The sequence below is a fragment of the Drosophila mauritiana genome, chromosome 3L (genome assembly GCF_004382145.1).
Source record: "Drosophila mauritiana strain mau12 chromosome 3L, ASM438214v1, whole genome shotgun sequence".
NCBI lineage: Eukaryota > Metazoa > Arthropoda > Insecta > Diptera > Drosophilidae > Drosophila > Drosophila mauritiana.
The window spans coordinates 18,109,555-18,134,058 of NC_046669.1; the positions used below are offsets into that span (position 1 = coordinate 18,109,555).

At 39.4% G+C, this 24,504-nt stretch overlaps 8 protein-coding genes and 1 non-coding gene across 11 annotated transcripts; 6 read left to right on the plus strand and 3 right to left on the minus strand.

Annotated features, from left to right (window-relative positions):
- Positions 1–2,283: 2,283 nt before the first annotated feature.
- LOC117140797 (prolyl 4-hydroxylase subunit alpha-1) lies at positions 2,284–4,259 on the minus strand. Its single transcript, XM_033303894.1, has 6 exons — positions 4,037–4,259; positions 3,694–3,984; positions 3,437–3,636; positions 2,810–3,381; positions 2,604–2,751; positions 2,284–2,543 (listed from the first exon to the last, which is right to left on the minus strand). The coding sequence occupies exons 1-6, from the start codon at positions 4,231–4,233 to the stop codon at positions 2,521–2,523; spliced, it is 1,431 nt and encodes a 476-aa protein (XP_033159785.1). The 5' UTR covers positions 4,234–4,259; the 3' UTR covers positions 2,284–2,520.
- Positions 4,260–5,647: 1,388 nt separating this feature from the next.
- LOC117140795 (prolyl 4-hydroxylase subunit alpha-1) lies at positions 5,648–7,639 on the plus strand. 2 transcript variants are annotated; one of them, XM_033303889.1, is made up of 8 exons: positions 5,648–5,836; positions 5,888–6,193; positions 6,250–6,449; positions 6,506–6,621; positions 6,677–7,102; positions 7,161–7,199; positions 7,279–7,444; positions 7,513–7,639. In XM_033303889.1, the coding sequence occupies exons 1-8, from the start codon at positions 5,655–5,657 to the stop codon at positions 7,623–7,625; spliced, it is 1,548 nt and encodes a 515-aa protein (XP_033159780.1). In that variant the 5' UTR covers positions 5,648–5,654; the 3' UTR covers positions 7,626–7,639. The 2 variants fall into 2 exon arrangements, with proteins under 2 accessions (XP_033159780.1, XP_033159781.1); XM_033303890.1 differs by having other exon boundaries at positions 6,253–6,449.
- Positions 7,640–7,693: 54 nt separating this feature from the next.
- LOC117140796 (prolyl 4-hydroxylase subunit alpha-2) lies at positions 7,694–9,587 on the plus strand. Of its 2 annotated transcripts, XM_033303893.1 has the most exons (7): positions 7,707–7,723; positions 7,777–7,896; positions 7,953–8,255; positions 8,340–8,524; positions 8,592–9,208; positions 9,270–9,435; positions 9,496–9,587. In XM_033303893.1, the coding sequence occupies exons 2-7, from the start codon at positions 7,823–7,825 to the stop codon at positions 9,567–9,569; spliced, it is 1,419 nt and encodes a 472-aa protein (XP_033159784.1). In that variant the 5' UTR covers positions 7,707–7,723; positions 7,777–7,822; the 3' UTR covers positions 9,570–9,587. The 2 variants fall into 2 exon arrangements, with proteins under 2 accessions (XP_033159783.1, XP_033159784.1); XM_033303892.1 differs by having other exon boundaries at positions 7,694–7,896.
- A 76-nt stretch (positions 9,588–9,663) lies between these two features.
- LOC117140798 (prolyl 4-hydroxylase subunit alpha-2) lies at positions 9,664–11,599 on the plus strand. The gene is made up of 7 exons (XM_033303895.1): positions 9,664–9,866; positions 9,929–10,080; positions 10,187–10,337; positions 10,391–10,587; positions 10,642–11,171; positions 11,291–11,441; positions 11,502–11,599. Exons 1-7 carry the CDS (start codon positions 9,673–9,675, stop codon positions 11,510–11,512), a joined length of 1,386 nt encoding a protein of 461 aa, XP_033159786.1. The 5' UTR covers positions 9,664–9,672; the 3' UTR covers positions 11,513–11,599.
- Positions 11,600–11,781: 182 nt separating this feature from the next.
- On the plus strand, positions 11,782–13,909 carry LOC117140794 (prolyl 4-hydroxylase subunit alpha-2). Its single transcript, XM_033303888.1, is given in 8 exon segments — positions 11,782–11,990; positions 12,041–12,192; positions 12,459–12,609; positions 12,664–12,860; positions 12,913–13,294; positions 13,296–13,539; positions 13,595–13,760; positions 13,821–13,909. Coding segments are annotated over 8 exon segments (1,560 nt in total). The 3' UTR covers positions 13,880–13,909.
- A 163-nt stretch (positions 13,910–14,072) lies between these two features.
- On the plus strand, positions 14,073–16,221 carry LOC117140793 (prolyl 4-hydroxylase subunit alpha-1). The gene is made up of 7 exons (XM_033303887.1): positions 14,073–14,309; positions 14,417–14,719; positions 14,776–14,972; positions 15,040–15,671; positions 15,726–15,779; positions 15,835–16,000; positions 16,061–16,221. Exons 1-7 carry the CDS (start codon positions 14,101–14,103, stop codon positions 16,117–16,119), a joined length of 1,620 nt encoding a protein of 539 aa, XP_033159778.1. The 5' UTR covers positions 14,073–14,100; the 3' UTR covers positions 16,120–16,221.
- Positions 16,222–18,393: 2,172 nt separating this feature from the next.
- Positions 18,394–19,455, minus strand: LOC117140799 (uncharacterized protein CG13380). The gene is made up of 3 exons (XM_033303896.1): positions 19,320–19,455; positions 18,902–19,263; positions 18,394–18,625 (listed from the first exon to the last, which is right to left on the minus strand). The coding sequence occupies exons 1-3, from the start codon at positions 19,327–19,329 to the stop codon at positions 18,491–18,493; spliced, it is 507 nt and encodes a 168-aa protein (XP_033159787.1). The 5' UTR covers positions 19,330–19,455; the 3' UTR covers positions 18,394–18,490.
- Positions 19,456–20,515: 1,060 nt separating this feature from the next.
- On the plus strand, positions 20,516–20,587 carry Trnap-cgg. Its single transcript has one exon. It is a non-coding gene; the product is annotated as a tRNA-Pro (tRNA).
- A 356-nt stretch (positions 20,588–20,943) lies between these two features.
- LOC117139855 (ubiquitin carboxyl-terminal hydrolase nonstop) lies at positions 20,944–24,244 on the minus strand. Its single transcript, XM_033302504.1, has 5 exons — positions 23,494–24,244; positions 22,538–22,939; positions 22,370–22,480; positions 21,493–22,307; positions 20,944–21,346 (listed from the first exon to the last, which is right to left on the minus strand). The coding sequence occupies exons 1-5, from the start codon at positions 23,611–23,613 to the stop codon at positions 21,304–21,306; spliced, it is 1,491 nt and encodes a 496-aa protein (XP_033158395.1). The 5' UTR covers positions 23,614–24,244; the 3' UTR covers positions 20,944–21,303.
- Between the last annotated feature and the right edge of the window lie 260 nt (positions 24,245–24,504).

Genomic DNA, 24,504 nt, shown 5'->3' on the forward strand with positions numbered 1-24,504 from the left:
AGTTTAATGGTGAAATCACTGACAAGGGCGCAGAAAAGTATGCTATGATAAACCAACGCACTTTTAAAGGATTCCTTCGTGATCAAACATCAACCTGCTGTTTATTTTCTTTGTTGTACCTCGGTTATTATTTCCAGTGCACGGCAGAATGATTGATAGTCGAATGGAGGAAGGAGAATGGCGGCCTACTCCGAATCGGAAGACATGAGCCCATAAAACGTTTTTGGCAAAATGTTCATCAAGTAGCCATACAATAAATAATAGAACAGTGAGATACATTTGACGTGGAACCATAAAAATGCAGCTACCCCAAAAGAGCTCCCTCAAAGAAGACAACACCAGCACATTCAAATTGTTGCCATGTGCACATAAGGAGCAGACAAAGGATATAAAGTAAATGAAGCGCCTCGCAAAATGCAGACTCCAGATGAGTAGTGGCACCTCCCAGACGATGGGGCGAGTATTTCATTCTATTTCCATTTTCACATACTCGTTTCTCAGTTGCCATTCAAAGGCGAAGGCACATCCACAGTTGAAATCGAAATCAATTGTTATACACAATGAAAACTGTTTTCCTACACAATAAATGCTTACCGCACACTTTGGGATATTGTGCACTCGAAAAAGAGTCAAAAGATTGTAAATTAATTTGGGACAAGTGTTTTAAATGTATAAGGTGTAAGATAAATTAATAAGCCGACTCTCGTGAGTAACGCTATCATTATCCTAAACACTTTCTTAATTTTGCCTTTATAACAGCTATTTTTGAAAAGTAGCAGTAATACTTCTCAGTGCTAATGCCAAACGCAAAGGAATTTCGAGCAGCTCCAGCTTTAATATAAAAATAATCATTTAAGCAAGGAGCCAGGTCCCAATCTTCCAGGTTCTTCTGCCTGACAGCGAAGGAACAATGGACTGTCGGAGTATGGGAATCGTATGTGAATCGCATGAATGACAGAGAAGATAAGGTTTAACATCAATCGCGACTTGGCAGACTTGGCAGTGCTTAACCTTGAAATGCTCGAATTCAAATGGTTATTTTGTCTGGTTTGCAGTGGGTGTAAGTCAGGACAATTGTTTGGGATTTCGTGTTTCAATAAGTGAGTTCTCAGCTTCTCATTGATTTAAATTAAGAGACTAAATTCAACGTTTGCCGTGTAAGCTGCTTAAAAATTACAGATATGTTTGTACAAAAGAAAAAAGCGATTTTTTATTTCAACGTTCTGCTAGCGCAAAAACCTAAAAGGTTTTCAGGTGCATACTGTATCATAGTCAATTTTAATACAACAGCTTCTGGTTGCGATACGGTAAGCTTTTTCATTTTTCACAATAGCCAAATGGACAATAAGTCCAGCCAGCCAACCACGGGAATCCCTCAGCTTCATTTTCATGAATACAGATTGCGTGCAGTGGCGCAGATCCACGGATGAAATAGAGTAAGCCATCCATGCGAATGTATAAATTTTAATACACGTATGAATGAAAATTTCGAATTCAAATCCAAATGGCGCGGCACAAAACATGCCAGGCAATCAAGAGGCAAAGATAGAAATTAATATTTGGCAGGCCTTAGATGTGATTAAGCTTGGGATTACAACATACGAATGTGGGTATATAAGAAGGGATATCCTGAAAACAAGACAGCAAACAAATGCCAAATTGACGACTCGTCAAATGGATGCTATTAGCATAAATTGCTTTTTAATGCCAAAGATTGTTCGGCAAAAGCATTTTAATCCGCATACGATTATCACATGCTTGTACATTTGATTTTCCACGGTCTGGCGCAGTCATACTTCAGCTCATCCCGACGCAGACAGGACCCGTAAGTGATTTGTTTACTCAAGAGGAATTGATTGCAACGAAAATCGTGTCAGACAAAGACAAAGGCAGCCAGCTGCGGCCCGACAATCCGAATCCGAATGAGAATCAGCTCCAAAAGCTCAGACCCACGCGGAGGTCGTATAAATCCATCCATTCATTGGACACACTCCCAGTCGCACAAGTACACAAGTGTAAATTTGCCATTTTTATGGTTTAAGTGTCACGTCATTATAATTCAGTCGAACATATATGCCACTCGAGCCATTCGAATTGTTTATGGTAGACACATTAAAAGTTGGCCCCAGTACAGCAGCACCACATGTTTGCTTTAGAAATATATCACCCGAAAGGCAATCAAGATGGAATAACATAGAAGGCACCTAACGATCCCAAAAATAAAATGAATAAATATATGAAACTTTCACACACTCTTTACAAAATAAGTTATACCTATTCGTTTATCCATCAGTGTATCCTTTCAACATTATAATATTGTATTCTTAATTAACATTTACTTTATAAAATAGAAAAATATATTTTCAAAATCGTAAGGTTCACGTTTTCGTTGGATGCAATTCACATCAATATAAAATACATCTCGCAGACTTTCGCAATAACTCAGAAAGTGTCAAGTGCTTAACTTGAAATAAATGGAAAATCGCATTTCAAGAGTACATAAATTATTAAGTACAAGCGTCAGTTTAACACTTTGTTAGCCACTAAAAGAAAAAGATAAAAATGCGTTGTGGATATAATAAATATATTCCATGCACACTTACCCCACATATTTCCCTTTAGGATTGGACACTGATGATAAATAACACTATTTTTGAGATTTTCCCAAACTAACATTGAACCCTTTCTAGGTCTGACTTTTAAATGGTGAGAAGGGAAAACTATTTCTCCGCCCTTTCCAGCATTTTCCAACTAAATATTAAAAAAAAAAATTAAATATGTACTATAAGCTGCCAATAAATATACTTACAAATATAAAAGCATTTGCTTTGTTGTGGATCTTGGGCTTTGCAGTGTCTTCGGGATTGTAGTTTCCCGCAATACCATAATTTATGACTTCTAGCATTTGATTACCCTTCGATGGAAATCCAGTAATATCAAGAATTAACTCATTCACTTTGCGTACAACATCATGTGAAGAACTCGAAAGATTTCCTATTTTGCAACTGCAATTCCCTGATATATGCTCGACTCGTTGCAGTTTTGGTCTGGATATGTTCTTTAAAACTTCTATATCCTTTTGACCAAGGAATCCGTAAAAAATACTTATATGGGGTTTCATGGACAACTCCTCCATTTTTAAGGGTGCCAGTTTAAGGTATGGTGTCCAATCCACATAGCGACACACAAGCACTCCTGATTTCCTCCTATAGCGTTTTGAGCATATTTCTTTCTGGAGCTGGAACACTTTCTTTGGTTTTGTGAGTTTGATAGGATTCGATTGCAAATGTTTTAGCTTTGGCAGTTGTGTCAGCATATAAGTGTGATTGGGATTGATTGAAAGCAGCTCATTCGCATACTTTTTAGCTTCCATATAGCGACCTATAAATATATGTTATATGATTAAAACATTTTTCTTTTTAACGACGAATATTACCTAGTCCCTTGTTGGCCTCCACTAGGGATTCCAAAAGGTTCGGGTAGTTCCAAAGTTTAATTTTGAGAACTTCAGGACTGAGATTATCATCGTAATGATAAAGAGCCAATTCCAACCAATTCTCCGATTGATTGTAATCTTTTAGGAATAGATACATCAGACCGAGCATTAGGCACTCATCAGCACTCCAATTTTTGATGCTGCAAATATTTAAAATAATGTATTCTTCCGTGTATGTGCATGATAGTAGAGCTTACTTCCTATCTTTGTCATCTATAAAGCCTTCAGTCATGGCATAGGAGTCCAAATTGTAAACCGTTTGAAGTCTATGCATAGCACCCATTGATTCTTCGAAGTCCACAGAAGTTGGTTGCTGTGTTAATAACTCCTGAGAGGCCGCAATCTGTTCAAGACCTAGATCTTTCTTTAATAGCCTGAAATACTGGGGCCAATCATTGTGAAGGTGTCTCAGAACCTTATATCCATAAATTAAATTACGCGTTGAGGTTTTAGTCGATTTCAACAGTTCTTCTGATTGCTTTATGGCTCTGTAATGCATTATAATTAGATAATTATACTTTATTCAATTTCTAAACATACCGTCTAATTTTCTGTAAGTGCTTCTTTAAAACTTTTTTATAGCTCTGAAGATTGTTGACTTGTGTTTCTTTCAACTTAAGCAATGACAACTGCGACTCCGAGGATATTGCAAAATCATAAGATTCGGCAGCGGATACAACTTCTCCCTTAACTAGAAAACCAAGGCAGGCAGTTACAACTACAAAAAGAAACAGCATTCTAACCAAGACATTAACTATTTTAAACTGAATATTGCTGGCACAAAGCATATCGTTTATATTTAGTCTAATTAGCCTTAATTTGCAATGCATCATGGTTGAAAAAGATGCAAGTATACAATACTTACTTCTTAAAAATGTTGTATAAAGATTTTAAATATAATGGTAAAATACAAAATTCATCATAAATGGTATTAAGATAAACATAATAAGAGTTTAGAACTGAACTATTTAATTAAAATTTGTGATTAAAATGATAATAAAACGATAATTGATAACATATTGTTTCACACCTTTTTTAGATCTAGAAATGGAAAAGGCATTTCATGTCGCTTAGATGAAAGAAATTAATTAGCATCAGTATCTGGCTTTTCTTACGACGTTCGGAGTCCAAAAGTCGCTATTCAGTTTGCCTGAAGAGTCTTGGTACTCATAGTCATAGTCACCAATGCCATAGTAACTAATTTGCAACTCGTCAGACTAAAAGACACTTAGACCTGTGACACTCACTACCCATTAATTATATCCCTAATAATCTTTCATCCGTATTATAGGCCAATCAATTTGTCTTGCAAGTGCAAATGTGGGAGAAATATTTAATTTATTTTTCTAAGTATGCGTAAAAGTTGTTCCCTTAAGATAAAATAATTTGGATGAGATTGTGAAACATTCTAATAGGCAGATTCTGGCTTAATACCTCCACTTTCACTGGAACTAGTTGTAGAAATTGCGAGGAGAATAGAAAATGGCATTGCATTGCCATGCTGCATGCAAGCTTTAATAGATATTTGTTTGCTTTCCCTGTTTTGAGTATTTTGGCTTTTGAACTCATGATTTAATATCTGGATTTTCGCCAATAATGTGGGATTAGGCCCAATCAATCAATATCTTAAAGCTGTCATTAGCAAAGATATCAAGCAGCTAAGAATTAATATCCTTCTAGTATTTTTCAAGTGTCGATTGAAGTCTCATCAAGATGCAATAAATACATTTTAACAGATATTAGTAAATATGGTTTATATAGCTTTTCTCTTGTTTTAAGGCCATAAATTAACCGCAGATGATAATGCCTTATTACAACCATTTTAGGTGGCAATAAAAATATTCAGCACCTTGCCTTTCCTTTAGAAAATTTAGCCATACAAAATTAGTGTAAATAAAAAAAAAATAGTTGTTAAGAAACTTGTGCTTATAGCTTGACTTGTTAGAATCACATATCATAGTTTCTGGTGAACCTAAAATTATGGGGCATTTAACGCGTTAACTAAAAACGATAAATAAAAGTGTATGCAACTTACAAAGTATATGTAATAAAACTTCCCTGACAAATGCATTTGTTATACCTTGACACACAATTTATTTGCTATTTATGAAAGGAAATAGCTAAGTCAGTAATTTTTATACTCCCAACTGAAATAGACATGCTTATGATCCTATCAATCTGCCTAATTTCACTTAGTCTTCCAATAGGACTTTGTGAAATTACAAATTCTGCGATGTCTATAGCTGGAATGAAAGAGCTTGTGGACTTGGAGGGTTTTTTCATCAGCGAGATGGAGAGCTATACTGCAGCCCTAAAGAATAAAATCGATATGATGGAGAGGTGAAGGGATAAGCTGTAACAATATTTTATTTCAGTGTATCCAACTTTCAGTTTGCTGCAAGAAGTGCAATCCAAACGAGAGATTTCCCGGAGGAACCCAGAAGAGTTCGTTTCTCATCCTCTCAACGCATTTTCCCTCATTCGACGGCTGCACGAGGATTGGACCCAAGCCGAGCTATTGATGTTGAATGAAGTTGGCTTGGAACACCTTCAAGCTATTGAAATTGGCTTGGACGAAGCCCATTCAACCGATAATGATCTTGATGATGCCATCGCTGGAATCATCGCACTGCAACAATTCTACAATCTACAGCCAAGTGACATAGCAAATGGATTACTAATGGGAAAGCAATACAAGTGAGTAATAAGTTTATCAGGATCATATCAGGTTGAATGCAAACTCTTGTTTACAGTAGTAGCTTGACCACACTTAACTGTCAGGCTTTGGCCAACGCGTGTATGAATTTTAATTACGATAAATATGCTTTGAATTGGTTTAAAGCTGCTGTAGAACACTACAATGACGATCGAGATGGGCAAGTCTACAGGGAAGTATTTGATTTTAGGCTGCCTGATTTATACATAAATTACACCTCAGCTTTGGTAACTAAAGGTAGGCTAGTTTTGTGGCACCAACCATTGACAAGATAAATAATTAGCCCTAAAAAGGTTTTCGCAAAGCCGCATGGAAAGTCCTCCAGGACGTCGCTGATTTAGACGCTACACTCTGGTTGCTTCGCAAAGATATTTATGAGGTAGGAAAAATCGATGTTCCTGATCCCACGGTAAGTTGTAATTTTGTGTAAATATTGAGGAAACTTCATGTTTTTCTATGGTTAGTTTATCACATCACCATGGTTCGATGTTACTGGTTGTCTAAGTGTTTGGCAGACCAGCCAACATCTCAGCTGTCACTACGAACAGAACACGTCTGAATTCCTTAGGATTGCTCCTCTTAAGGTGGAAACGCTTAGTTTAAAGCCGCATATTGTTTTATATCATGACGTAATCTATGACAGCGAGATCTCAAAAGTTAAAAATATTTCACTGCCTTCACTAAAGAGTCCTTTGCGAATTATCGATGCTGTTGACTATAACCTAAAGCTTGCTCAAATTCGCGAGGATCACCAGAGCCCTCTAAGCCTGCGAATTAAGGATATGACAGGAGAGGACGTGAAAGAGGACACGGATTTTCAAATAGATAACTACGGTATCTGCGGGTTTAGAAATTTCCATACTGATAATATAGAAATGCAGGATCAAACGGTACGCTTGATAGAAAAAACACAAATGGATTGATGATAAAATAATTCTTATCTTCCAGGCGGAACTGGGCGATCGCTTAACGAGCATAATGTTTTTTGTAAGTAAAACGATTATACATTATGATAAGATAATATGGAATGACACATTTCCTGAATTGATATTTTTTTGATATTTAGATGAACGATGTAGTTCAAGGTGGTGCCTTCGCTTTTCCGAACTTAAATCTCACAATTTGGCCCCAAAAGGGCAGCGCTTTGGTTTGGAGAAACCTGGATCATAGAATGCAGCCTAACAAAGATCTTTTGCATGTATCATGTCCTGTGGTAGTGGGCTCAAAATGGAGTGAGTTAGAAAATAACTTTTAATCAAAAATTAACATTTTTAAACTAATAAATAAATATTCTTTGCAGCCCTCATGAAATGGTTACACGAAAGACCTCAAATGTTCTCCAGACCTTGTACAACAGGGAGGAAATTTAAATCGCATGACGAAAGCATGAAATTAAAAGCGTTAAATAAATAATTTTAATGACTTAATCTGTGTTGTCTTGGTGTGATTCCTTTTACAATATTTTTAAAAGCTGCTAGAGAATGTTGACTGTTGTGAGAGCTGCTGTTCTGGTTATTCTAGTCCAATCAATTAATTCTACGAATTCTAATGATATATTTAATAGAAAATACTACAGCTCCTCCGTTTTGGGACTAGTTAAACTCTTAAAGATGGAGCAAGTGTTTATGGAGAATTTTTCGATTTATGCCAAAATCTTGCAGGAGAAAGTGGACAGTCTAAATATGTGAGTTGAACTTTCAGCAGTAATTACACATTTCCTGCACTCATAACATGTTTCAGTTTCCTAGATGCCCTGAAGCGACCCAATCACATAACCCACAATGAAAGGGAGAAGTTCGTTTCCAATCCGTTAAATGCTTTTGGACTCATCAGAAGACTAAATCAGGATTGGCCAAAATTGCAAAACTACACCCAAAAGCCTTTGGGCCTTGTACAACTCACTGCGATGCAGGATATCGTGAGTGCAGCCCCTGAATCCTTCGATATGAATGAAAAACTGAAAGCGATGCACCGCATAGAGACAACCTATGATCTCCAACCAAAGGACATAGCAAAAGGACTTCTTCAACGGACAGAATTTAAGTAAGTCCAAAAACTACTACTACAAATTGTAATCATTATATTTGAAAATTATTAAAAATATTTGTACACTTTATTGGCAACTAGCTATAAACTTTCATTTCGGGACTGTTTGTCTTTGGCTCACCATAAATTTGAAATCGGCGAGTTTAAACGATCACTTTTGTGGTTTCAAGAAGCATTAAAGTTAAACGCAGATGGTAGTTTTGATAATATGAATAGATTACAGGAAATGGAATTGAAAGGCTTTGCAACGGCCGTAGCCAAACGAAGTAAGTAAATTGAATTAAATTAAGGCAAAACTAATGCCGTATTATCTTAATCATGTTTTCCTCCCAGGTATTTATTTGTCCAATCAAGCACTGACTAATGAGACCATTGATAACATGGTCAATACCCAATTACAAGATGCCAAACAAATGGATTTGGAACAACTGATCAGTTCAAAACTAAAGCAATGGATTAATGCTGACTCCACAACACCCCCCACTGACCATAATCTTGGATGTCGTGGACTCTTTCCCAAGAAATCCAACCTCGTCTGCCGTTACAACTCGAGTACAAATGCTTTTCTACAACTAGCACCCTTGAAAATGGAGGAAGTAAGCCGGGATCCTTACATTGTGATGTTCCACGAAGTGGTTAGCGATAAAGAAATTGAAGAAATGAAAGGAGAGATTACGGAAATGGAGAATGGGTGGACTAGCTTGGAAGATCCTAAGGAGATTGTTTCCCACGTCTATTGGATAAGGAAGGAATCTTCGTTCAGTAAGCGAATCAATCAACGCATTTCCGACATGACGGGCTTCAAACTGGAAGAGTTTCCTGCCATACAATTGGCCAATTTTGGAGTGGGTGGGTACTTCAAGCCACATTACGACTATTATACAGATCGTTTAAAAGAGTTGGATGTGAACAACACTCTGGGAGATCGAATTGGCAGTATTATATTTTATGTAAGTATTGTAATTGTTTCTCCAAAATTTGACAATTTCGATTGTTGCTCTTCTCCGGCAGGCTGGAGAAGTTTCACAGGGTGGACAAACCGTATTTCCCGACTTAAAGGTGGTGGTGGAGCCGAAAAAAGGTAATGCGTTATTTTGGTTCAATGCTTTCGATGATTCATCCCCAGATCCACGAACCCTGCACTCCGTGTGTCCAGTTATAGTGGGTTCCCGATGGAGTGAGTATTATGAGAATTTGTTTTACAGCTCCAGACATAACTACGAGTATATACTTTCAGCGATAACCAAGTGGTTGCACTACGCCCCCCAATTGTTTGTGAAGCCCTGCAGCCCAAGAGTTCTTAAGGAATGACGTGTTCCCTAACGATAAAAGAATACATAAATGTATTAGTTACGGTATACCCATGTCGTATTTAATTTACTTAGCTATCTGATAAATACAGAAGTCAGTCAAAATGAAAAGCTTTTGGAGTCTGTTCATATTTCTCCTTTTTTGGAGTCCAATTATGGGCGATAACTCCGGCGAAAATAATAGTGTGTATAGTTCAATCGCGGGACTTTTAAAACTTTTAGAAATGGAGGAAATCTTCATAACGAATATTAAGGCATATACCAATAAATTGACCGAAAAAGTTAAAAATCTCCAAGCGTAAGGCAGTTTACAAGTTTTGATAAACGATTTAAAGTTTTTAATCCGGATGTTTCCCACAGTTATATTGACTCGGTTGACTACGAATTCCAACAAAGTTTTGAAGATCGAGAGAAATATGTCGGTAATCCCATTAATGCATTTAGTCTAGTGAGACGGACACATGAAGATCTACCAAAATGGCACAACTATTCACAGCAGATCGTAGGAATTGGTAAGAGTGTTAGCAGAGAATTATTGGTATTTACAAAAGCATTAGCTTGATAACTTTATATTGCTCGAAATACCGTACTGAAATAATAATTCCATTTTTTTTTTAGAGGAACTGTTTGCCTTGGAAGAAATTATAGCTAAGGTACCGGATAACAAGGATATGGAATATTCCCTGGGAAAAATGCACCGACTTGAACAGATTTACGATTTGGAAGCCATTGAGTTGGCAAGAGGTCGTATTCAGGGCAAGCAATATGAGTATATAAAACATTTGTTTTTCTTATTATCAATTTAATACGATTACTTCTTAGCTTTCGGCCTTCTATTCGGGATTGCGTTGCTTTGGGCGAGCACAAATTTAAAAGGGAGGACTACCAACGGGCTTCTATGTGGTTTCGCGTGGCCATCAAACATGAGCCCGAAGGAAATGTCGAGATTAAAAACAATATTCTTGGAGATCCCAAGGTTAATTTGTATACACTGTACGCCAAATCAATGCTCATATTCGGTAAGTATGATGAACCAAGAAGGCCTATCTTATCATTCCCTTACAAACATATAGGTATGATCAAGTCAAATCCTTCCATGACAATCACAGAAGCTAAAAAAATATCTTACGAAGCTCTGAGTAAGGCGAGCCTAGCAGATGTAAAATCTCTTTTAAATGAGTTGCTAAGTCAAACTGACGATGAAATTGTTTACGAAATGAATGTTAACAAGACAAAACCCTCAGACTACGAAATTGGATGTCGTGGCCAGTTTCTTAGGCGTAGGAATCATGTTTGCAGCTATAATTTCACCATAACAGAATTCTTGAGACTAGCTCCCCTAAAACAAGAAGTTTTAAATTTGGATCCTTACATTGTCATATACCACAATATTCTGAATGACGATGAGATCGATAAGCTCAAACAGCACTCGAATGATAATACCGCAGAGATAGTCAAACCTATTGAAAAACGCATATTTCAACGCATAAACGAATTGAAAGGACTTAGTTTTCTAAATTCAGATCAACTTATAGTATCCAAAAACGGTCCTGGAACGCAAAATCATATAAAGGAATATTCAAAAGGAACATTCCTATTTTTTGTAAGTACATTTAGTTTTGCAATATACATATACATTTGCTTTCGGGTTTATCACTGAAACTATCCTATTAATACCACCTGTACTAATTATTTATCCAAAAAATATTTACTTCACAACAGCTTGACAATGTGGACCTCGGTGGTGCGACGGTTTTTCCAAAGTTGAAAATATCCGTCTTTCCTCAAAAGGGCAGCTGTCTCATTTGGTATAATACACCTGATCCCCGCAGTGAGCCTTTGGAATGCCCAGTACTACAAGGAAATAAATGGGGTACCTGAAAAAAATGGAAATCTATTGAAATAGATTTCATTGATCTAGATTTCTTTTTAGTTATCACCTAAAACGTGCATACAATGGACGACATATGAAGTACAAGAACGCAAAGAGTAACCAATAGTTTTAAATAATTTTAGACCTAACTTTAAATAGCACTTTATATTTGTAAAATAAAATAACTTTGTAATAAAAAAATCAAATAACCCGATGTATAACGATAGCTAATAAACAAAAACGTAACTAATCAATTTAACCGGCTATGACCTTAAAGAATCCATTTAAGTCACGAAGAACTTACAATGGTTTAAACAAGTATGAATACTTTTTAGTTATGATGAGAAAGTGTCATAGTTTACTCCCAGTTCTGCTTGGTTTTGCAGTTCTAAGAAGTTTTGTAGGATGTGTCGATGATATTGAGGAAAAAGAACGATACAGCTCATCTACTTTGGGACTTCTAAAACTGCTCAAAGTGGAAGAAAAATTCGCCGATAGCCTTATAAACAAAGCCGATCAGCTGGGAGAAAAATTCGAATCACTTCGAATGTAACACAATCTAATATTTGTTTTTATCACAAGTAAAAGAAAAATTTTAGGTACTTGTCTTCAGTGGGTTATGAATTACATCGAAGCCTCAATGAAAAAGTGCAATACGTTTCAAATCCCATAAATGCCTTTTCACTGTTAAGACGCACCCACGAGGATTTACCAAAATGGCACGCCTACTTTAAAGAGGCCATGGGAGAAGGTATGTTGTAACTAGTAACTACTCGTATTAGTAGTAACTAGTATGTAGTAACTAGTACGTATTAACTAGTAAGTAGTAACTAGTATGCAGTAACCAGTAAGAAGTAGCCAGTATGAAGTAACTAGTAAGTGGTAACTAGTAAGTAGTGTGTAGAAACTAGTATCTAGCAACTAGTAACTTGAATTTGCAGCACTATATAATACCTTATATAGTATATATAGTATATATAACCTCAAAGATAATTTGTTCCAATTTTATATATACAGGGTATCTAAATATCTTGGATGACCTTGTGGAAAAGGTGCCTAACGATGTGGACATGTTGTCGGCCATGCATGGAATTCAACGCATAGAAAAAATATATGACTTGAAAATTGACGATTTGGCACAAGGCGTTTTGCATGGAGTTCAGTACAAGTATTTAGAATAGTTATTAAAATTACAGAATTATTAGTCAAATCGACCCTACAGCGTTCAACTTACATATCGTGACCTCATAGCCATGGGTAATTCGATGTACCAGCAAAGCGACTATCAGACAGCAGCCAAATGGTATCGAGTTGCTTGCAAACGTGAATTGGAAAATGCCGATCAATTACTAATTGAGATTTTGGGCGACCCTTCTGAACACCTTCATCGGCAATACATTAAGTCCCTCTTCAAATACGGTAAGACTGACCCTAATTATTTTCTCTTTTGGCTTATTTAAACTAGTTTCAGGCTCTACTATATCTGAGCCTACGAAGTCCATTGAAGAAGCCTTTATAAGGGTACAGGCCAGTCAAGAGGAGCTGGATAATATTATGTCTGACCTGAGAGACCCGCATAACGACGTTGAAGTAGAGAAAGATCTGTATCAGGTAAAAAGAAGAAGTTCCAACTTTGAACTTGGTTGTCGAGGACGGTATCGCCAAAAGTCGAACCTTGTGTGTCGATACAAAAGCACTGCGAATACGTTTCTGCGATTGGCTCCTCTAAAATTGGAGGAAATTAGTTTGGATCCATTTATAGCAATCTATCACGAAGTTCTGTATGATTCTGAGATACATGAACTTAAAGGGCAATCGATGAATATGGTTAATGGCTACGCCAGCGAGAGAAATAACAGAAATCAGAGACACAGTGGCCCGATATGACTGGTGGTCCAATACTTCTTTAGTACGAGAGCGCATCAATCAGCGCATAATTGATATGACAGAATTCAACTTCTCAAAAGATGAAAAGCTACAGATCACGAACTATGGATTGGGCACCTATTTCCAACCGCACTTTGACTACACCTCCGATGGTTTTGAAACTCCAAATATTACAACGTTGGGCGATAGGTTGGCCAGCATTCTTTTTTATGTGAGTGAAGATGATTGCTTTCCCTTCAAATATATACACAGATTACATTTTACAGGCTAGTGAAGTTCCACAAGGAGGTGCCACTGTTTTTCCGGATATAAATGTTACGGTCTTCCCACAAAAAGGCAGCATGTTGTACTGGTTCAATTTGCATGATGACGGAAGACCTGATTTAAGAAGCAAACACTCTGTGTGTCCAGTAATCAATGGAGACAGATGGAGTAGGTTAGCCTATTCATATATGTACGATTATACTACATATAGGTTGTTTTCTTTTACAGCTCTCACAAAGTGGGTTCCTATGTTTCCGCAAATGTTTAGCTTTCCATGCAAATCGTAGTTAATACAACTCTAGTTAAACAACTCTACTGTCACCTTGTTCATAATGGTCTTTAAAAGATTTTATGCTGGCAATATTGTTAGATTGTTACTTAAAAGATTCCAAACCAATTTTATGTGGTGGAACCGCAAATATATCAGCCATAACCAATATACCATGAAATTGTCGATTTGTCTAATAAATAGCACAGAAGTTCAGTGCATTAGTTAACCCAAGCCAAGATGAAGTGGTTCGTGCTTCAGCTATGTCTTGTATTAATTTGGGTACCGCAGAACTTTTGCATGGACAAAAATGAAACGTCAGAGGAGAAAATGATATACAGCACTTCTGTGATGAGCATGGTGAAACTTTTGGAAATGGAAGAGTCTCTAAAAACGAACCTGGATATTTACGTTCAGGAAATGCAGTCCAAGTTAGATCTGATTAAATTGTAAGTTTTTATTTTTATTTAATAAAAAATCTATTGAAATGTTGTGTAAATTATACTATAAATTTAATTATATGAAACACATTTCACACAATACATAATACTTTCAGATATCGAGAATCGCTGAAACGAGAAAGTTTGACAACGCTGGAGGAGAAGGAAGAGTATGTGTCCAATCCCCTAAATGCGTTTCCCTTGCTCAGACGCCTCAATCAAGATTGGCCCAAATGGCTGAGATATATAAAACTGGGTATAGTTTCGAAGAAAACCAAAGAAATGGAAGTACAGTTGAAGTCCGCGCCGATTGACGATGACCTCAAAGTTGCCCTAAAGGGTATGACGCGCATTGAAAAATTTCACAATCTGCACGCAGAGGATTTGACGAAAGGTGTCCTCATGGGAAAGAAATTAAAGTGGGTTGGCAAATTTAATATGCAATCTTGAGAATATCCAAGGTGTCTTCTTGTAGCTCCCACTTGACTGCTCCGGATTGCGTTGCCCTGGCTGATTATTACTACAATCAAACTCAATTCTCAGGATCCACGCACTGGTATCGCATGGCCCTTAGGCTTCACACACATCCCCACGACATGATCTACGCGAAAGTTTTGGGCTTGAAAAGGAAAAGGATATACAAAAAGTATGCCAAGGCCTTGCTGAAAGAATGTAAGATCACTTCCGGAACATAAACGAATCGAAGCTGCCGACTAATGCCATTCAATTCCATTTTAAGCCCTAACTTTGGATAAAACTAAGCCCACTCCGACAGAGAAGTCTGAATGGAACCGATTGGCCAAAGAGGTCTCAAGGGAGGACAACTACGACAACGTTAAGAAGTTAATTGATGAATACTTATCAGGGGACGAGAAGATCTTCCAAGAGGTAGCAGCCCGACAGAAGCGCAAACCAACCAAGCTGGAGCGAGGTTGCCGTGGAGAGTGGCCAAGGAAATCCTCGCCAGAACTAATATGTCGCTATAATAGGGACACCTCTGCGTTCCTTAACTTAGCCCCACTCAAGTTGGAGTTTCTGAGCGTACAGCCTATGATACTTCTGTATCACGACGTGCTGTATGAAAACGAATTCAAATCAATGCGAGACATAGCCATGTATAATGACTCCATGATTGATGGCTGGACATACGTAGATTTTGACAAAAAGGGCAATCCAAAGCAGCAGGACCGAGTGGTGAAAATAATTTCTTTTCAAGGCACGACGGCACCTTTCACTTTGAGCATCAATCGGCGGCTGGCGGATATGAGTGGTCTTGAGATGCGCGAAAATATGGTTCTGTACCTGACCAATTACGGGCTGGGTGGTCATTTTGGAAAGCATGTTGACTACGTGGAGTTGGCCAAAAGACCGGTGAGTGGTTCTCAGATTAGTGAAACATAGTTGAAGAGCACACAATTCTTTCAGCAAGACTTTTTTGCTGATTTCGGAGGCGATCGCATAGCTACAGCGTTATTCTATGTAAGTGTTTTTTTAAACGTTTTCTTGTTTATTTTATTTGTATTCCTTAATTTAGGCATCTGACGTTCCTTTGGGAGGAACTACAGTTTTTACAAAACTTAAGATTGCCGTAAAGCCCAAAAAAGGCAATGCTTTGATTTGGTTCAACTTGAATCACGCCGGAGAGCCTGATCCGCTAACAGAACATTCTGTTTGTCCTGTCGTCCTGGGCTCCAGATGGAGTAGGTTTATCTATATATGTGTGTACAACAAAAAATGTGAGATTCTTCTTCTATTCACAGTAATATCCAAATGGATCCATGAACGCCAGCAAGTATTCAAGAAGCCTTGTTTAGCCTAATATGGAAATATAAACGTATATAAAAGCTGCCATTAGTGGGGCATGCAAATAAATAGACATTGCCGAGGGACGAATCTCCCATCGGCGCACTTTGCTCCTTCAGTCTGGTGTCCCTTTCATTGTTTGCCATAAAATTGCAAGTGCCACTAAATTCACAGCTTCTATTGGCAGAGGAGCTAGCTGCACCGAGGGGTTAAGCTTATGTGCTTGCTCCAAATACCATTTTGCGGAAGTGCACACTTCAATAATGGAAAGGGGGCAGCTGCAGATGCAGCAGTCAGGCTGGGCACGGAGTACAATGGCCTGGCGGACCGGCGTACTTAAGCCAACTTTGTCTATGTCGCATCCAGGAGTCACATAATGGGTGCAACCATGTGACTTAAAGGGGCAACGGACAGACTTTCAACAGTATTCCAAAACCGGGATGCAAAAGATCGCTGACATAGATCGCTTAAAAGCTTAAAAACGCACATAAACCCTGTGAAAAGACAATTTGGATTTTAATTGTACGTGTGAATCAAAAGAACATTTAGTCCTTCTGCTTCGGAAATACTTCTAATTATTTTAACTTGGATATGTCTGCCTTTGCCACACAAACTTTCCCAATTTGCATCCCTGTACCAAACAAAATTCACTTAGTTAGAGAGCAATCATAAAAGCTAAAAAAACTGTTACACTAATTGGAATATTTTCGAAGTGGCATACTTAAACTAGGCTACTAAGCACGGTCAAGTTGATCTGGAAACTGAAATGAGTTTAAAAGCAACAAGGTCTAGTGGGGGAGCAAAGGGAAACGAAATCAGCATGAAAGCAATTGTCCAAGTTATTCCAAAGTGCCCACAGGCAAAAGACACTCGCATGCGGAGGCAACCGGCAGGACAACTGGCAGAAATGGAAACTACGACCAGCACCGAATCCGCTTTCAGTTGGCATCAACGAAGCCGGAGCTGTTTTTGAAACGGGTTAAAGGGGAGGTCGCTGCCGGATGGTGTCCTTGCCGACACAGAAAGGAAGTGCCAGTGATGTTGTTTATGTAGCCATACAGACGGTGATCCGTATTTAAGCATTAACAAGTTAACCATGGGCTGCAGTTATTGACACAGGCGGTAAAAAGGACGAGGACGTTCATCCTTCACTTCATTCAGATATATCATATCATATAACGTTCAATTACACTTCAAGCTAACTTTAAATGAATTTCATAAACGGACCCACATCATTACAATGATTACTTATCCATATCATTAAAACTTTCCATGAAAAGCGACCAACTGCGAACATTGTGCCATTCAAAATGCTGAAGAAGCGAGAACAAGGGCAGCAATGACTAAGGCAGAACTTCTTGCGATCCACAGCCTAGCTGATTTACCATGGACGCCTGTTGAAGCACCAGAATGCGGATGCAGAAAACCCGCAAGTGGAAGTCCAAGAACAAGTGAATCCATAGAATGGCTTGCCAAGTCGTTGGGAAAACTGCAGTGCATGGAACCAGAACGACGGAGGAAAAGAACTGAAAATAAGTCGAGGCAAATGCAATCTAAAGCGTCGCCACTTACCAGACCAGCAGGAGTTAGCCAGAGCAGCGCAGGACGAAGAACTAAGGAGGACACCACAATGTGCCCATGGAGACTTGGCCTGGGGCATTGTAAAGCGATTTCAAAATGTGCTGAACTCTTAAGTGATTGAATTGTTATCTGGTGACATGAATTTGTCCGCTGATTTCAATGGTGCCAAGCTGAGAATCCGCGTTGCACTGCAAAGATGGCAGATATCTTAATGCAAGTTCACATAATATTATGTACTAACCTGATATGAATCAGCAAGTTGAAAGAAGTGCAGTCTAAGTACGGGGAACTTCATGCGAACTGAAGTACTGTGAAACAAAATAGGCAACTTTCTACGATACAAATAATAGTTGAATTTAAAGGATTTACTTATGAGCCATTTAAATAACCATTTCTTAAAACTAATCAGAATTTAAAATATTAATTTTTGCATATTGCATCAACTCAAGATTTTTAATAAAAGCAAACTTTAAGCAACTACCAATTTTGGAACCAGCTGTAAGCTCATGCATATCCATGCCATGCACTTTGCGTCGAGTCACTGCCGCAGTGCCAATCTGCAGACTGGGCTATAAGGGTTTATCGTGGTCATGTCCCTGCCGCAGTTCCTGTCTAACAGCTTATGTGTGTGCACATCATACATAAATGTTGCGCTGCAAAATGAAAACTGGCATGTGGGCCAAGGGACAATCAAACTCAGCTCTTTTTAACCGAAGTCCGAATGGTATATATTAAAAATATTAACACTATGTTCTACATTTAACAATGTATTTAGGGTAACATGCGGCTGAGTCTCAAACTCCTAATCACAGATCCCCATCACTGGGCAATTCGGCTTCTTCAATCTTACGTATTGTCTTCCAGCTGATAGGTGACTTCTTAATCATCTCAATGGGGGCATTACAGAACGGACAAGAGCGCTTGTCCATAAGGAAAAAATCCTAGTAAGGAAGAGAAATAAAATAAGATTATACAATACAATAAAGAATTTTAAATGGGTAGGGAGATGTCTGCTCAAAGATATAACAATTCCACGGTAATAGCAACGCATTGTAAATATGTTCTATAAAATATAGCTGCCTTGGCTAATCTTTTTGATCGTTCGACCCTATGGGGCAACTACCAGTTGGTGTTGCTACCTATATTGCGCTCTTAAGCGTCCTGGTTATCTTCAGTGTGGCTAGTCTTAGGTGTTGTCCGTTAGGAGAACCACATACCCTGGGATGCTGCTCACAAATCTGGAAGAGGCGACCATAGAAGTACTGATGGCATCGTTCGCACTCGTATGCGGTATTCGGGCGCATGCAGATGCAGTGCTTGGAGCTCTTGTAGTCCTCTGCCAGCTCGTACTTAAGCTTAGGGTGCTCCTCCGTCTGATTGAACTCGGGGCCTAAGCCAGAAATGTGGAGACCACGCTCGAAATTGCGGTACTCCTCCTCATCTGATTTCATTTGGGTAGGCGGCTTGCGTTTGAATGCTTTGGCCGGACGCATTTTTTTGACATCCTTCAAGAATGGAGACGAAAGATTACAATAGCGATTGGAGAGGCGAACGGCTATGGACTCGGTTTCCTTGTTGGCTGAAATAAACGCTGCTTTAGCGGATCAGATGTGGCTATATAAAGCTCATAGTTACCGAATGGCATTGTTTTTAAACGGATAACGCCACGCACAAGCAAGTCTCAAATGAATGTACAAAATTTTTGTGAGTTTGATATTCCCGATAACAAAACTTTTTCGACGCCAACTTGAGGTAACGCCGCTTGGCAGTGCTGTGAAGTGCGCGCAGTATTAAAACAAATTATCGGTATGTGTATATATTTATCTTTTTTGAACAATCATTTCGCTACAGAGCTACGCTTTATCGCTGTACTTAAGGAATAGGTGATTTATAGATTTATAAATTTTTATTTTATTTATTGTTTTGATTATTTAAATCCAAAAGCGCCTTAAGTCGAAATACATTGTTGTGAAATACAAAAAATTAACAAACACAATTTTGTCTATTACAATTGAAGATTGCGTATATTTTGAATTTTTTTAATCTCGGAGACTTACAAATAATTTGGATGAGCGCCGCAAAAAGCGCATTGAAAAATCATAAGAGTATGTATGTATATTAACCGTTTGTTTTAAAATTTTGGGTGCTTAGTTCTGGATGTGTTGGGCTGCGTTGCGAAATGCGACCCACAAACGACTGCTTGCCTCTTGCGCTCGCATATGCAACCATTTTTGCGTTCGGCAGCAAACTTGAAGTTAGGATAATTGTACGACTTTTGGAATTCCATTTTAACCCGCGATCTCATGAAACCAAGACCTTAGCCCACTGCGACAGTACTGCAAAGCTCCCGATCTTATCGATAAAGTAATTGACCCGATAACATATACCTTCCCTTTAAAAAATAATAACCATTCAAACTCGGATTCTGGTAGTCTCCGAAAAAGGATTTTACGCTTTAAAATAATTTGAATTCCTCTCGAAAATTAAGGAAATAATTATGTATAGCTGAAACTGTGTATAAATTAATTGTACAGACGAAAACGATTTACTTATTTTATCCAACAGAAAAAGTTCTCATTATTAGGAATTAAAAAATGTATGCTCATAAATAGCATATTATATTCCGAGACTGCATTTTGAAAATAACGTACGTTATGGCCACTCGCCTGTAATATTCAATCTGGTTTGTGAGTCGGTTAAGTTAGCAAGTGTTCGAACCACGCGCACACTATAGTTGTCTCTTTTTAGCTTGCTTATAGCACGAGCCAGAGCGTTGGAGTGAGAGGGCCCGCACATTAAAAACCGTCATTCTGATCGCTCCCAGTACCGCAGGCTCGTTGGTCTAGAGGTATGATTCTCGCTTCGGGTGCGAGAGGTCCCGGGTTCAATTCCCGGACGAGCCCAAGTGATGTCGGTTGTAATTTTTTTTTTTTTAAATAAGTGCAATGTATAATGTAATCCCAGTTGCCTCAGCCCCCAAAAAATGTAGTTATTTAATTTGTGCAATGGATTAATTTAAATTTACAATTATTGCTCTCTCTAATTGAATGAAGACGAAATAAAAATATTCACGATATTCATAAGCATGATTTGGATTTTGGTTCAGTTCTAACGGATTATGTCTGAAAATGTTTTTAACATTTTTTCCAAATAAAAGGCATTTCAAGAGAAGTGATAAACATTATCTTTCCATTTGCAATACGGCGTTGTAGCATATCCCTTGTTTGATTTGTAAAATATAAATGTATAAGTCATCTGCTTGTTGTTTTGTTTTTGTTTTTAGTATTATGGATTTGAAATACTTAGAGCAAAACGGGTATCTCCACAAATCGAGTGTTCAGATAGATTACATTTTCAATAATTTCCTTTTTGTTCTCTATTGTTCCAATGTTTTGAGTTTGTGAGCTTGAATAACCCCAATCGAATCGAATGAACACTCCTCATATTATAGGATTGCTTTCGTGTTTAAGTTAATATTACTTAATATGTAAGCGCTGCCGCGTCCTTGTCTGTATTTTGTGTTTATTCGTAATTCGTAATGCATTGACTTCTGCTTTCTGCTTGTGGGCTTTTGTTTTTTGATGGATACAGTCGCCCTAATCGATCTCAGCGGATTTTCTTACTCGTATTCCAGCACGTTTTTATGGTAGAACAATAAATAACTGAAAGAAGTGAAAATAAGTAGTAAGTTAATAATAATTTGACAATCGAATAAAAAGCTAAGTAACTTTGTATATGAACGTGAAATCAACTTAAGTAAATGAAATGCTGAATGCTGGTTTTGTTGTGATATATTGTTCATTCTTACCCCTCGCTGTCCAGCACCTGCTTGAGCGATGCCATCGTTATCACATGATCATCGCACTTGACCCACGTGTCCTTCTGGTGCCGCACATACGCCGTATAGTGACCGGTGTCGATGGTGCCCACATGATTGACCACGGCGTACAGAGAGAACCGGAAGTCTCCGTAGGCGTTCTTCTTCTCCGACATAAAGGGCGTCATGTCGAACTCCACGGGGAACTGAATGAACGAGGAGATCTTGCGATCGATCAGAGCTGAGTGCTCGAAGCGTTTCAGATGGAAGGACACCACGCTGGGCAGCGTGCGCAAGCTGAACTGTTTGGTGGACTCCTGGTAGGATTTGCAGGTAGAGCACTTGATCTTGGCGGCCGATCCGAGATGTTCGGCCCGAGTGTACCGCTCCAGGCAGTCTATTAGCGTTTTTGGGGTAACACCACCATGCGTTGTTGTTTCGCCCAGGTCCAGCGAAATGTCCCAAAACGGGTCATACGTGGTGGACACGCCGTTGCACGCCTGGCACACCACATCGCTCTGCAGCATGCCCGTGAAGATCTGGTCAATGATGCAATTACACTGGCCGTAGCAATGCGAGCTGCTCGAGTTGCTGGAATTTGTTCCACTTCCCGAGCCAGAGCTGTTGCTCTTGCTGTCGTGCTCCGCCTTTGCCTTCACGCAGTGCCGATGCAGCACGTCCAGAGTGGCGATGAAGAACTCGTGCGCGTCCTGCTGCTCGTAGCCGGCCAAGTGCTTCGCATGGTTCCAGATTAAATGCAGTAGCCGATGCAGCGACAACGGCGAACGGGAGCCGGAATAGAACTCCTACAAAGGGGGATAGCATATGGAAAAGACTCATCATAAACACCACAGCATATATAACTCACCTGGAAGAGACGTGACACTTCGCAAACGAGACATTTATGCGATGACTTGCTGCCGCAGTCGTGGCGATCTGACATGAAGTAATCGCTAAGCAGGGGTGTGTGAACCAGAGCCTGGAGAATACAGAAGTAAGTGAGAGGAGACTCGCCAGTTTAATTGGATTAGCCCACCTGGACGATGCAGTTCATGAAGCAAGTGGCGCCCAGATTAAGCAGACCCCTCAGTCCGATCGTTTGATTGGGCCTCACCAGCCGACGCCTCGCATTGGCCAGCAGCAGATTGGTCTCCTTGGTCGTGGGAACCCACGGCACCCAGCCGATGCTCTTCTGCAGATCCTTGGCCTCCAGCTTGCGGTTGATCAGCGCATACTCGCGGCTCCGCGCGTCGTAGATGAAATCTCTGCAGGCGTAGCAGTAGAGCGTTCCGTGGGACAGCTCCAGGGCCACATTGTGCTTCTTCGATCGCAGGTGACTCGTGATGTGGGCTCCGCGACAGCCGAAGTAGATGCAGTGCAGGCAAGCGTACAACTGGATGCCGTAGCTGCCGCACTCGAAGCAGTTGCAGTGAATAGCCTGGGGAGGAAGGATGATTTTATGATACCGATAAATATGACATTCGATTTTTTGTAATCAGAAAAACTATATATTTTGCAACTGCAAAAATATGCGTCCCATACTAAAACCTACAGTGCCACAAAAGTTTGAAAAGCAAGAATCTCATACTTTTTTAAAAATATTAAAGCCATGTAACAATATTAAATATTTTCAATAATAACATATATTTTCCTTAATAGAGTATAGTAAATGTCATCAAAATGTAAAATCTAAATAATGAAAACAGAAAACAAAACTTTCGGTGCAAAAGTATTTATTACAGTGCTCATTTGTCAGCTGTTAAAACAGCTGTTCCATGCTTCACCCATTCCAACAGTCCGCACTGCTTTGTGGTGAGAACGGTGCGTTGTCTGCCACTATCATTCCAGCCGGTGTGTCAGTGACCTTTCACGTGACTCACGGCTCACCTCTGATTGTGATTGCGTTCTCTCTCCCCTACGCAGAGTCTCACCTCACCACGGCAGCAGCGCACAAATTCTACCTCCCACTCTCTCGCACGCCACTGAACTCACCTTTCGCTCGCGCGCATCTCTGTTGACGCAGGCAGCGAAGTAGGCGTCGATGACCCGGAATGTATCGTAGCTGTGCTCCTTCACATAGCTTTGATAGTGCCGACAACCCGTCTCGGACATGACGGCGCTGCTGGCGTCGGCGCAGGCTTTGGCTTGGGCGCTGGCGTCGCTGCCGGCGTCGGCGCTCTCAAGTTCAATAGCAAGTTTTTGCACGGTACGCAAGCAGTCCGATAGGCGCAAATGTTTGGTGGCATCTAGGGGGTTTTTCGCGTCCCTGCGGCCCTTTGCTACTCTGTCTCGCTGCTTGTCGCTGTTAACTGTTTTGATTAGATCGGCGGTGATAAAGCGACCGGCATTTGTTGTTGTCGCTGCTGCTGCTGCTAATGTTTCGTTCTCGGCCGTTCCCCGGCCCGCTTCCGCACCCACCGCCCACCGTTCCGTTCCCCTGCCGAAGCTTCGGCCACTGCTGCTGCTGCTGCTACTGCTAAATACGCTCGTATTACTATCAACACTATTCTCTTTTGTTTTCGCCCGTTTCGCCGACGACTGCAGCGGCACGAATGCTTTGTCACACTTGCGCTGTTTTCGCCGAATTTTGGCCACTTTTGCGGTTCTTCGCCGGGCGGCCCAATTTTCGAACTATTTGGGCTTTTTTTTTGTGAATTTCTGTGATTTTTCGCTTGCTTTTCTTGTTTCTATTTCGCACTGCACGCACACACATACACACGCGCGCATATGTGTTGGTGGAAGACAGCTGTCAGTGTGACCAGTTGCGAAAGCGTACTTAAATGCTGGCATTGGTATTTTTCTAATATAAGAGTATTGAAACATTCAAAATTAGCAACACAACAACGGAATAGTAGTTTAAATAGGATGAAAACTGCTAAATAGGATGAACTTCAAGATAAAGTAATATTGAAATGGAATTTTTAATTAAGTTATAGGAACAATAAAAGGTTCTAGCAGCCTCAATTTTGAAATGCTTCCATATTCGGATAATTTCGAGCTATT